This window comes from Marmota monax, unplaced genomic scaffold, assembly GCF_021218885.2.
Source record: "Marmota monax isolate L192 unplaced genomic scaffold, Marmota_monax_Labrador192_F-V1.1 WCK01_AAM20220418_F8-fsc00037, whole genome shotgun sequence".
NCBI classification, from domain to species: Eukaryota; Metazoa; Chordata; class Mammalia; order Rodentia; family Sciuridae; genus Marmota; species Marmota monax.
This window is the reverse complement of record NW_026693245.1, coordinates 6685894-6699916: the sequence shown is the minus strand read 5'-3', so window position 1 is coordinate 6699916 and position 14023 is coordinate 6685894. Positions and strand designations below refer to the sequence as shown.

The following is a 14023-nucleotide window of genomic DNA, read 5'->3' as shown; positions in this document are numbered from 1 at the left end:
AGGAGGAGGAGAAGGAGGAGGAGGAGAAAGACTTTTTTTTTTTTTACTATGAAAGAAATTAGAATATTTACAGATTGAAGGGAATTTACATTCTTGAGAGAATTTAAAGATCTACATTAGAGAGGGCTAACTGCTCAGACCCTACTAGAGGCAGTAAAATGTGATCCAGCATCCAGGTGGAAGGAATGGGCTGTTAACACACTGGAGAAAATGTGACTTCACTCATTCAGTTACAGTTGCTTTTCTCTAGGACTTTATTTAGTTTTCAGATTATCTTGGCCTCCTGGGGTCTCTTTTCTACCCTCAACCTGCCTGTGAACAATCCAAAGTGATAAATATGGGACTTAGTATGATTAATAAATAATACAACTTTCTCTTAAGCACTTGTGAGCAGGTTTATGGAAGCAGATTGGAATCTAAGTGTAAAGTGAGATTCTCAGATCATATATTTTTAAAGTAGTTTGTGTGTATACTGGAGACAATGTAAGATGAATAGACACATACCTATGGAATTTTAACTTGGTATGTGTTTATATTACACAATTGCACATATGTGGTGTGTTTAGTGATGAAGAATGCTCATCACCTAGTTGATATAGAGGTCAATGCCATATAATTTTGTCTGGCCAAGAGATTTTAATTATTTATGTTAACCTCAGATACCCAAAGTACCAAAAAACAATGCTACTTTCCTAAGAATCTTAATTTATATCACAAATGACAAAGCTTTATTATAATCATCTCAAATCATGAAAAAGCTTGTTCCTTGAGTATTCAAATGACTGGAGCAGTGGGAGGGAACAAATAAATACACAGAATATTTTAACAGATGTCATTTTAAATCACCTCTGCTTGACTTATTAGCTAACCACAGGTTATAATCTCTGTTCCTGACTCTATGCCTTGCAGCAATACATTCCTCTAAAGTTTTTCACTACTCTTTACAGAACAAGCCTCGACATTTCAAAGATTAGAAAATGATGTTATGTTTCCTTAGCTTCTTTTAATACTGGTAATTGAAGAGAGATGAAAAGCTCTGGTTTATATTTATATTATTCTTCAGAAGGTGTAGTGTTCCAGGGACCAATTTTCAATGTGGAATACAACTTTGTTGGACTAAGTTTCTTCCACCATAAAGTTCATGACTGGCAGAATGTCAGCATCAAAGGATAGTTAAGGAAATATTTACCTTCTTTGTGAAAACACTTGAAAATCAGAGACCACATTTGTTTGTTTTGTAATTTTCCAAACTATAAGATACAACTATGATTCCTTCTCCCTTTAAGTAAACTAAAGTTCTTACATTTAGGTACACACTAGGCTCTGGAAAAAAAAGTCAGGACAAATTATCCCCCATGTTCTCACAGAGGCTCAGCATCCCTGCCTTCATTTCCCTACTTAGTGTAAAAGAAGTCAGGGCGATGAGTGGCCCCCATTCCCACTGCACTGAAGTTGGTGCTTCTTCTCCCACTTTTTTCCTAGCCTTGTGGGGTCCAAGATAAGAAAGTGGAAAAACTTGGTCTAAGTTTACATTCTTTGCACTGATGATGTTACAACAATGAGAGGAAGGCAGAAGGGAAGGAAGAAATTCCCTCTGCCAAGTATTTAAAAGGCACTTAGTGTTTTTCTGTGTCTCCAAAGGAAAGAAACACCAGCACTGCGTTCTGAAGTAAGAAATGGGGGAATTATTCACACTCTTGGGTTGAAAAATAAGCATTTTGGAGTCTTCTGCTGACCTAACTGGCATCGCGCTGGGGAACTCCTGGCTGCTGTTCTGTACTGGATTCCTTATTCCCCTTGGTCCTGGGCAGGTGTGGTACCTGACAAACAGGGGAAGTTGGGCTGCAGGATGCGCGGTCTTCGGACCACCCATAGAGCCCTAGTTGTGTGTGTGTGTGTTCCCCAAACCAAAGTGGTCAGGGAGATGACTTTGGTGCTTCTTGAGAAGGTTCGTGACAGGGTGAAATATGTCTCACGAGAACTCAAGACCCCAATTGTGAGGTGGAGTGGGATAAGGGTGTATCTCTCCAAGCAGCTCCGGATGGCTGGGAGCCCAGGTCCACGTGGAATCACAGCCGAGACTCACGCTGCTAACTCCCTGGACCCACATAACCCCTCCCTCACACCGCCAGACCCCTGAGGGTGTCCTGCAGCCGAAGAGCCGCAAACTGCAGACTTACCTTGACTGAACGCTAACACCAGCCTCAGCCGCAGCGGCAGCGGCAGTGGCGCGCCCCCTGCCTGTCCTGGCCGCATCCTGAATCTGTTCTGGGGACTGTAGATGCTCTGAGTTTGCAGAGAATACTCTTGATCGAGGGACAGGGAGACTGCAGAAGCTGTCCGAGGGCTTCTCGACTTGCCTGGGTAAGAGCAGGGAAAAGTTGCCTGGCAGTTCCTGCAGCGAAAGGACCCGCCCCGGCCCGCCCCTCCCGCTTTGGCCAATGCCGGATCTGCCCCTGCCACGCCCCGCCAAGTCCCAGCCCAGTGGCCCCGCAGGCTACACCTCCGCTCCTCCACACCCCCAGCACCACACCTTGATTCCCCTACATCCCCCAGCCTAGCCATCCTGGAAGTGGGAATGGGGACCTAGAGAGCCTAGCGGCCCTTTTCTGCCCTGGACAAGACCAGCTTTGCACATCCAAGAGCGCCAGTCCTCGCGCTGACCCGCCCCCTGACGACTTGTCAGCCCACCAGAGAACCCTGCAGATCCCCAGGACCACCCCACACCCTCTGCAGCCCCTTGTGGCTCTCAGTCTTACCAGGGGGAAACCTCTAACCCTACACCTACAGTTCACCTACAGTTACTGTGGGCTGAGTGGTGCGTGGCTTTCTGCCTTCCCCAAGTGGGTGGAGAACCGGATGAAAATAAGTGCGGAATGACCAGGTTAGAAACTAACTCATGAGGAAAGATCTGCTCTCAAGTTATGATTATCCGAGGTGCTATTTAAGTTAGACCTGCAACTGGAATGCCACAAAGGTGTGTGTGTGTGTGTGTGTGTGTGTGTGTGAGAGAGAGAGAGAGAGAGAGAGAGAGAGAATATCACCATTCATATCTCCCGAGATAACGAGCTGAATCGATTACTGAGTTAAATGATTTATTTCAAGACAAAAAGGAAGGGTGAGAACCCATATATGAACTGATGGCTCTTCCTCTTCCTCTATGTTTCACCATGACTGTTTTCTTCCATTCTTTCAGTCTCAGGCCTGGAATGAGAACGTTCTACAACTGTATCTGAGATATTTCACTTACAAACCTAAGAAATAGAATATTCACTTTTTATCTCTAAATCTCTTTTTCTTCCTAAAAGTTCACCCACAAATTTCCAGCACACTGATGAAAACAGAATTCTTCCAGTAACTATGTTTTGTGAAGTAACCAAATGTTCTCATAAATTAGAGTTATTTGCCTAATCATTTTTATTAACACCATTTCAAATCTTTATGGGGCAATACTCTAAGAAGAATGGGATACTACCACCAGAAGCAAAGTGGTTCCAGGTAGGAAGGACTTAATTATTTGATAAAAATAAAATGCTTTTTAAATAAAAAATAATCACAATAGGGGGTGAAGTCTTGAATTATTAAAGTATTAAACTGATATTCATCAGATGCTACTGCTTACGATCATGAGTTAATTCCACACCTTTGAACCCAAAAATACATAGCCTCAGATCCTTTCCTTTCCTGTTTTCTAATCTGTCACTTACTAATGTTACTTACTAATCCTGACTGGCAGTGAAGGTGGTTTTGTTTTGTTTTGTTTTGTTTTCCTGTCTGTGGTACTTACTTGCTTACTAAGATGCCAGCTACCACCTGAGAGCTCTTAGGTGGCCCCTGACACACAATCTCAGCTCCTCACAGACGTCTTGTGGGAAGTCAGCCAGGTTTCAGGGAGATGAATATCTGTCTGTTTCCTTCTGACTCACTGAAATGTGAGTAAGTGTTTGGAACAGACCCTTCTTTGGGAGGCAGGATGGTTCCTTTAATGTTCTTTGTCTCTGGGTGCTGGAAACCCAAATGAACCCTTCTTTGTTTTTGATCTCAGAACGGGACATATTCACATTATACTGCCATGAGATACAAAATAGATTTAGAGCTATATTTTTCCAGAGCAAGCATAAATCTTAGAAAATAAAGGGACAAATTCCTGCCTCCCATGAATTTAAAAAGCAGAAAGGGTCACTCAGACAACACAGTTTGTGAACCCCTGCTTCACCCACCTTGGAGCTAACCTGCCTAGGTATAGTTGAGTTTTACACCACATTCTGTGCAAGATGTAAGGAAGGCTAAAGCAGGTATTATGGTTTGGATATGAGGTATCCCTGGAAAGTTCTTGTGTTAATGAAGAAATATACAGAGATGCAATGATTAGATTATGGGAACTATAACCCATCTGGTCCATCCTAGTTTGAATGGACTGAGTGTTAACTATAGGCAGGTGGCTGGAGGAGGTGGGTCCCTAGGTGAGTGCCCTGGAAGGGTCATTTTTCGTGTGTCTCTTTCCCCCACTCCTGCTTCCTGGTGGCCAATAGTGGAGCAGTGCTTCTCCATCACACCTTTGTGCCATAATGTTCTGCCTCTTCTTGGATCCAGAGCAATGGAGTCAGCCTACCATGGATTGAAACTCTGATACTATGAACCAAAATTAACTTTGCCTTCTCTAAGTTTTTTTTTTTTTTTTGGTCAGGTATTTTGGTCATAGTGATGCATTAGACACTTCAAACAATTAAAGAATAGTTGCTTCTGTGAATTATTTCTATTGATGTTTATCCTGTGAGATATTAAAACAGATAATTTTCAGATATTTATTAATTGATTTTTAAAATAGCAATGAGCCCATTACATGTTAACATAAATATCATAGTTTTATAAAAACTATATTTCCTAAAATAAAATAATACATGAAAAGAGTGCATTGTTCTACATTTTTGTCAATCTTTCTAATATATGGCTTAAAAATAGACATATTGATTTTCATATATGTTTTGGTATTCACTATGTTGTGATATGTAGTTTGGCTCAAAACATACAGATTAATATAGAGTCAGAAAGATGTATATTTGGAAAAACAGTGGACAATATAGATGAATCTCTAATATTACACCAAAGCTCAACAAATATTTGTTGCTAAAATACTAGTTTCAATGTGGGATAAGAAACCATATCAATAACCATATCAATAACTTTTTCTACTTTGTGGCATTAAAAGTTATTAGCCTACTGACCACCTCCATTTTTGTCTGAGTGACTAGCACAAAAAGTATGATTTCCAGTACCCCTCATTGTGCTTACATCCTCAGGGCAAATGTCTGCTTAGTGAAAAAGGCAAATAATGCTTCAATATTGTTATGAAAATAATTTTGACATCATTGAGCACTTAAAAGGGTCTTGAGAGACCAGAGACCATATTCTGAAAGCACTCAGGCATGGAGCAAGGGCCTTCAGTCTGTTCCTTCTCTTAGCTCTTAGGAATTGTGTTAGGTCAGTTTTTTCCCAGCATTCCTTTCTGATCTCTTTTATTTTCATGTCCTGCTGGTCTTTGCTTATTTTATTCCCATGTGACAATCACTAAACAAGAAACTTCTTCTTTCCTCACAGGGCCATCAGCAGGCCAGCTGCCACCACACATATTATCCTTGGTCTCTGCCATGGCTCTCTGTGGCACCCTCCTTTTCCTGGACTTTTTCGATATTTCAGAATGACATTCTACATAATCTTTCTATGATTATTCCCCTCCCATCTCCAGTCTTCCTTTTGCACCTCTTATCACAATTTTCTTTCTAAAATGCAGGATTGATCTGCTGGAAATCTTTGGCTGTCTCTAGGATCAATTCAAGCATCTTAGCACTTAAGATCCCAGTGGAGCCCTAACCTACTTCTGCAGTCTCTGTCAGTGCATTCCTCTGGCATACTAGGTGTAGGCTTGTTTTAGTCAGCTTTTTCACTGCTTCCATCATTGAAAGACCCGACTTGAACAACTGTACAGGAGAAATGGCTTATTTGAAGGCTCACAGTTTCAGAAGTCTCAGTCCATAGAAGGTCAGCTCCATTCTTTGGGGTTCGAGATGAGGTACAACCTCATGGTAAAAGAATGTGGCAGAGGAAAGCAGATGATCAGGAAGCAGAGAGAGAGGTCTCCATGTGTCAGATGCAAATATATAGCCCATAGCCAACACCACCCCAAATTTCCACCTCCTCCAGGCTATATCCTACCACTTCTGGGATTAACTGAGTGGTAACTGATTGGTAACTGATTGTGTTAAGACTCCCACAACCCAATCACTTCTCCTCTGAACTTTCTTGCACTGTCTCACATGTGAGCTTTTTGGGGCCACCAAACCATAACAAGCCCAATTTACCTATTCACTGGCCACTTTCCCATTTTTCCTTGCTAATTCCTTAGCAGTTCCCCCCCACCAATTACAGTGGCTTCTTCTTGTACTTCATTCCTTCAAATTCTACTTTAGGGCTCTCGTTAAATTGTGTATTATTTGCCCACCTCTTGATTCCCCTAACTTTTGTTCCCCCAAATAATCTTTTTTAATGTATTATGGTATGACGAATTTAGTTATATGGGTATAATCCATCTTCTCATTTAAACACTAAATCTCTGAAACCTTATTTGAATCACGAGTCTAATCTATACTTGGTCAATAATAAATTCCTATTAAATAATTACTACTATGAAGGGAATTTCCTAACAGTTTCACATTTTTCTCCTTAGACCTAAAAAAGGATAGTGAATGTGAAATTCTATGTAAGTCCTGGAAAACTAGAAATGAAGTAACCAGTGACTCCTGAAGTATTTTTGAATAAATGTAAGACATGACTGAGGAAAGCTCAGAATCCACTAAGCTCCACTCACCCACAGGTCTTCAGGTACTGGCTGAGTCATAAAATATTCCAAAGTAAAAGAGAGCTTCCATTTATAACAAACAAAGGACAAACAAAAATACAATTCTATGTCCCCCACCTACAAATTTCATTCATGCTTCTATTCTAGCTCCCCTGGGGTTGACTATTCTTATCTCTTAAATGTATGACAGATGTGTCAAGAAATCTGCCAGGTCTACCCATGGTGCTTTCTCAGAGTCCCCTGCAACTTGTCTCTGGTAGTTGTTGAGTCATATAACCTCACCTCCCACTGACTGGGGGAGTCACCTGATCCAGACTGAATCTATCAGGTTCTTTCTTCCAAGAAATTGTATTCAGGATATAGAAATGCTAGAGTCTTTGCCGACCACATGGGCTAAGAATTGGTGTTCTCCTGGGGCAATCAGTTTTCTTTAATGAGTATGGAAAGAGCCAATCTGCAGTTATAGGATGTAGAGATACAGAGATGAGAGGCTTTCTTTTCTTAACAAGGAACTGAGGTCAGGGTGATAAAAAGAGATTAAGATTGTTTGGGGGTCTTTGTCTCTTCTATTTTCTGTTTCCAGTTATTTTGGAGCCGTAGCTGCCCTTCCTACTTTTAATTCCATGACACATCCCTGTATCCTCTTAAGAGCTTCTCTTTTTCTCTTAATCTAGTGTGAGCAGGCTTCTCTTCCTTGAACTGGACTATCTTTAAAACAATGCTCTCTCCTGTGGGAAATCTTTAAGGGCAATGAATATGTCTCATTAACTTCTTTAACTCACAGCTCCTAAAACAAGGCCTGACACTGAACTGATAACCAATAACTCTTCTACAAATAAATAAATGCATTTGTTCAGCTAACACCTAATGTCTTCCTTTAAGGTAAACCCGAGAAAAGAATTTAAGAAGTTTATGGCTTAGAACATGGAAAAGCTCAATGAAGGGGAAACATTGTTCCATATGTACTTTAGATTTATTTTTTTTTAAAGAAATGTGTCAGATGATGAATCAAGGCTGCTTATGTCTGCTTTCTCTGGAAAACTTGGATGTTTCAGTTAGAGATTAATTCAAGGGGAAAAAATTAATCCTACTTCAAGTAGCCCAAGTTAAAGAATAGTGAATTAAAAAATTATAAAGAATTTTTTTTGAGTCAGGTACTAAAGAGGAAATGGAAAGACAAGAGCAAAACCACTTTGTGCTCCTTTAGGATAATGTGAATTTTTGGCTTTGCCTCTCTACCTACCTGCTCTGTTCTGCTCTGTAGAGTGACTTCTTTAATTACTTATCATTTCCATGGCCTTACTTCAACCTGTAAATGCTTTTAGTTTTCCATGGCCTATCTCTGGATTCTGTGAGACTTAATTTTTACTCAGGAAAGGATCTTTTTCAGTTTGACACACTCATAAAACCACTCAAGATGATTTTTTTTTGCCTTAAAATCTTCTACTGAGAATACACAATCTTTGATTCTGTAGGTGATTTTAATTCTGTTCTGACACCAAGACTTCTCCCTCAGCCATTTTGTTATTTAACTTTTAGTGCATCTCATGGGTGACATTAACTCTTACTTTTTGAAGTAATTTTGATGCTACCATTAAGATTGGAGTCTGTTTTTTAGATGGAAAAAGCATTTCAAATGTTTAACATCAAAAAAGTCAAACAGAGCCAATATTACCATTAGCATTTATTTGACTGGCAGACCAGTGAGATATTTTTACACATCAAAAGAATGAGCTCAGTGAGGCTGGGATAAGCTCAAAAGATCCTGAACTTCACTTCTGCCAGGAATTTTAATCTTAATCAACATGTAAATCTTTTCTACTTCTATGCCTTTACTATGTTACATGAAAAAGCAATAGCTCTTCTTGAGTCACAAACTTTGGATTGTTTCATGGTATAATATTTAATCCCAGGTTTCCTGCATAATTTTCTGCCAGACTTTTTATCTCTCAAAAATTCTTATAATTTCTACCAAGATCTTTTACTTGGCTTAAGTTGTGAATCTTAAAATAGTCACTTTAAAACATATTTGTTCACTTATATATTTATTTATCATCTTCCTTGTGTATGTTTATAAACTAAGCACCAAGGTGAAAACTGGAATGGTTTATTCTCAATGGCTGTCTTCAATGACTGAAATCTTTTTATCAAACATTGTCTTTAAAGTCTTGCTTGAGCTAAAATCATATGTTGCATAGGATCAGTGAATATGGAAGTCTTTACCATCCACTAGGATGAAAGAACATCTGGGCACATTTTCTTTAGGTTCATTATGAACCATTTATAATGCACAGTTATATGAAAAGTAGCTTGTACCATCCAAATACTCTAGATTTGCAGATAAATGAAGATATTTTAAGGCTTACAATTAAGGAGAATGGAAGTTTCCCCATAGTAAGCTATGACAACACAGTTTATTTTCTTCTTCTTGTGGCCCATGACATAATCTCAGAGATAGTGACCTTCATATCTTTGTAAACTGAGTATTTACCAGTCTCTGCATACAAATGAGGACATATTTGAGCAAATGCTCAAATGTCCTCCTTTTACTGTTCCCACTAGCATATGTTGGGTCATCATACCCTGAACTATTTCTTCCTGTGTTCAAAGATCAGTCCTGGCTGTTGGCTCATGCCTGCCTCTACCACTAAAAGGCTGTGTGTCCCCCAAACATATCCATGATTTGTGATGACATCAGACTTCCTGGTTCCAGATCTGCTTGTGAATCTGCCTTAAAATGAGGAGGCTGCTGCTCTTCCTCAGACTCAGGTTCTTTTAGAGGGATTTCCCAGAAGGCCTGCTATGTCCTGATGCATACACTCAATCCAGTGAGGTTTACCTGTAGCCACTCCCACCCCAGCCCACACACATGCAGGGTACACACAGGATAGCTAGATCATAAAGAATTCACATAAAATTACTACATCATACCAAGAAATATGGTTTCCTCCTGACCCTGGGCTCAGCTTCTGAGTCTGGCTCAGAATTTTTTCCACTATATTTTCTTACAATTTGGCTTCTGTTCCTTTCTATCTTTGCCTTCACCTAACTGCCCAATTCCACATTATATAAATGACAAAATCCAACTCCAGCCCTAGCACAAACCTTTGTACTCTGTATTTTCATTTTCTTTTCTCTCTCTCTCTCTCTCTCTCGCTCTCTCTCTCTCTTTCTCTCTCTTTCTCTCTCTCACACACACACATACACTCACTCACTCACTTTTTTGGTGTAAGATTTTAATAGTAGCCAGGTGCTGTGTTGCACACCTGTAATCCCAGTAATTCAGGAGGCTGAGGCAGGAAGATTGTGAGTTCAAAGCCAGCCTCAGAAATTTAGCAAGGCCTTAATAAACTCAGCGAGACCTGTCCTTAAGGAAAATACAAAAAAGGGCTAGGGATGTGACTCAGTGGTTAAGTGTCCCTGGGTTCAATCCCTGGTACCAAAAACAAAACAAAACAAAATTAATAGTGAATATCTTTTTTCTTTAAGACATACATGGAGGTATAATTAAAATACAACCAACTCACATGTTTAAATTCCACAATTTGACATTGCATATTTGTATATTTGTATTTTGAATAAACTTTAAAAAGTACATACACATTACTAGATAGTATTGTGAATAGTCTGAATGTCAACAGAGCTAGCCTAACAGACCCACACATCTATTTGAGCTGTGAAATGTCCAGGATAGGAACTATCTCCAGGAAATCACCAAGGTGTGACATACTGATTCAAGAAACAAGAGATTTAAAAATGCGAGACTAATTTGAATAAAGCAAGGTATAAATTCTAAATCCCAGAGGAAAAAGATTACAGAGTCATATGGAAAAAAATTGGTAACGATTGTAAAATATTTCCAGTGCATGAGTAATAAATAGTACTACGTATCAACCAATTTGAAATATAAATGCAATGGTAGGTGGTAGGTGTTTGTTTTCCTCATCTCAATAGGCATATTGCTAGAAATGAGCAAGAGGAGGGATTGAACATTAAGTTAAAAATCACCAATCATGTTCAAGTGATGATACCAAAAGCAGAGAAAATGGCAATGACCACACCATAAATTTGTGTTGAAAGTTGGGACATGATGGTAGGAAGAGAAATAAAAGAAATGGATGTTATGAGAACAGCATTGCAGCCAATTGACAAATATAAGATACACATTTCTAGTAACTCCCAGAAGCTCAAAAGGGAAGAAAGAGTACACCTGGGCTTCCTACATATCTTTAGTTAGGGCCTGAGCCAGAAAAATCTTATTCTAACATTACAGTGCACCTGCTGTATTCCTCAAGCTGAGAATACAAGGGCTACACACATCTGCTTAATATATTATATAGCATTACATTTCAGTTGCTCTTTATTTTTTCTTATAGTCTATTTCCATGCCCACTATCCAAATTAGTGTTTCCTGATATGTTTTTATTGGCTCTTATTATTTACAGCAAAAGCAACAGAACTTCCTGTAAGGTGTGATTTTGAGGTTGTAGGTTGCAGCGATGAACATGGTAATGGAGATGAAGATAGGTGACAAGCAATAGAAGTTTAAAAATTTATCTATGCCAAAAGATCGTTCTGAATAAGGAGATGAGAAAAGAAGAATGAGAGGACTATTTGCTGAGAACTCTATCACTGTTTAAAACTTATTTTATTCTGGCTTCTCATAACTTCATGAGTTGCACATCAATATTTCCATTGTGTGAGTAAGGAAGCTAATTTTTAGACAGCCAGATTCAAGAAAAATGTCTGAGCATGAGCAACCAAACCTCCCTGACACCCATTCTCTTCCCATTACGTTCTGTGGCCAATTATACTTCCAGATATGAAATCTCTAATAACACCTTTCGAATCTATAGGTAGAAGAATCAATAAATGCAATAGGCCATCTGTGTAGCATAGTGGATTGGAGCACATTTCTGTCTGGGCAATGCCATGTGTGTAAATATGTTCAGTAGGCCTGAGTTTTCCCCAAGGACTATATTACCTTATATGAAATATAAAATGAAAAAATCCAACTGTGGTTAAAAAAAAAATACCTTCCTACCTGTCTCATACACACAAGTCTCAAAGACAAGAAAACAAGCGAATCAACATAATCACAAAGTGTTCATACAGTAATACTTAGAAATAAAGAGGAAAGAGCAATTGATAGATGCAACAACATGGAAGACATTAAAGGAAAACTGTGGAGGAATACCTGTGAGGAGGCGCACAGAAGAACAGACACAGACACAGGTTGTAAGCAGGCAGACAGGTGGAGCTGAGAGGAGTGAAGTGAAGTGGTGAAGAAGAAGTGCAGAGTGAAGTGTCCACTCCTCCCTGCCTGGGAGTTTCTTAACTCAAAGAACCCCTGGTTACCATGACTATATTTTAATTAGTATTTCTTTAACCCAAGTGCTAGCTAACTGAGATAAGGTCCAGGTTAATACAACCAGAGCCCTTTCTCTCCAAGGACATTGCTAAGGAAACCAGATAGTGCACCTGCATAGTTATCTTAGAGGGAGGAGGCTGGGCATTCTAGGTCTGGGAAGCAGAGTAAACTTATGAAGGACAAGGCTATGGCAGCCAGACATCCTGTGCTTTTGCATAGGAGTTTCCCAGTAGCTAGGCATCTCCTAGCAGCTAGGCATTCTGTGTCTTTGCACAGAAACTTCCTAGTCACCAAGCATGTTACAATCATGAAGTTTGTATATCCCAATCCCAAACACAGAACTCCCACAGAAAATAGCAGACATAAAAGCCATTTGTTTTATGAATCAATTTATGACGTACTTCAAAGGCAAAACTAAAGGGACAGAAATCAGGTTGGCTGCAGAGGCTGGGAATGAGGAAAAAAATTGAACTAAAAAGGCATAAGGAAACTTTTGGGGCAATAGAGATATTTTCCATTGTGACTGGTGCAGGTTATATGACTATGTACATTTTAAAAACTGTTGACTTGAGCCTAAAACTTCACCATATGTAAATTGTATCTAAATAATCCCAACTGTAGAGTTTGAAAATTTTAAGTTACAAAGATAAATAAATAAATAACTCTATAGAAAGGGAGATAAGTGAAGTAAAGTCTGGGCTGCAGCAATGTCCTCTGAGAAGGAAGCTGTGGTGGAAGTGAATGCAATTTAAAGAGACAAAAATGCCAATATCAATGCCACAATGTCTAGTCAAGGAAAGTAGAGACTCATTCTTCATATTTAATCACTTATTTAAAAGGCATTTTCAATCTATCTAAGCATATTTGCCTGTCCTGAGTAGAAATTGATAAAAGGGAATGGATGTTCTTTTTTATAATCAGTGAAAATAATATTTAAACATAAAACAAATGCCTCATTAGGCAGTTAGATAACCCCTTGGGGTCTGAAGTAGTCCCCATTCCTCTATTATTTCGGTCAGACCAGGATGACACCACGACAATGCCATCAAATACAATTTAAATTTAATCAATATTTGCTGGGAAAATCTAGTGTTTAATCTCATTTTGCCTTCAGTCAATTTCTGCATTTTTATATAGTGAGGCACAGTCCTTTCTTCACACTGAGTAGGTCCGGTTACAGTCAACACAGCACAGATTTTTAAGTATTTGTTGTAACCAACTGTTGCATAAAAGGCAGAATGAGGGCAAAACAGACTTGCAATGCATCCTGCTACCAGGAAGCTGTCAGCTTGCAGAGTAAGACAAACTTATGCAGCAAAGGCCTCTGCTTTGGTTTGGCTATGGAGGTCAAGAATGGTAGGAGAATTCGCTGGGGTCCTATATGCATTTGAAATTTTAAAAATCTCATGGATGAACTTACCTTGATGCAGAAGACAGATGAAGTAATCTGAAAGGAAAAGCTACTTTGATTGTAGAGAAGTGTCTAGCCTAACCCCAGGTGATGGGTTCAAACAGAAAGAGGGGTTTTGTTTGTTTGGATAAATAAGTAAGAGCATCAGAGTAACTGAGAGTACTGCAGCAGCTAAAAGAACGTATTCTCATTCCTATTTCAGAAGAAATGGCATCTTTGTATTAAGGAAGCTGCAGCAGGAGATGCTAAAGAGAAAAGGCTAGAGAAAGAAAATGGCAGACACATTTCGATAACCAAGAAGCTATGTTCTAGGAATGAGACATCCCTTTTTACACTTTCAGAAGGAGTTGGGGGAAGGTTATTTTTAAGAGCCAGGAGTGGTTGC

General features: G+C 39.3%; 1 protein-coding gene across 1 annotated transcript in view; it reads right to left on the bottom strand.

Annotated features, from left to right (window-relative positions):
* The window catches only part of Itga2 (integrin subunit alpha 2), a 100614-nt gene extending 98230 nt beyond the window's left edge, over positions 1-2384 (bottom strand). The window contains exon 1 of the mRNA XM_046456307.2: positions 2181-2384. Coding sequence (XP_046312263.1) covers positions 2181-2256 — 76 coding nt within the window. The 5' untranslated portion in view covers positions 2257-2384. The remainder of the gene's footprint in view (positions 1-2180) is intronic.
* Between the last annotated feature and the right edge of the window lie 11639 nt (positions 2385-14023).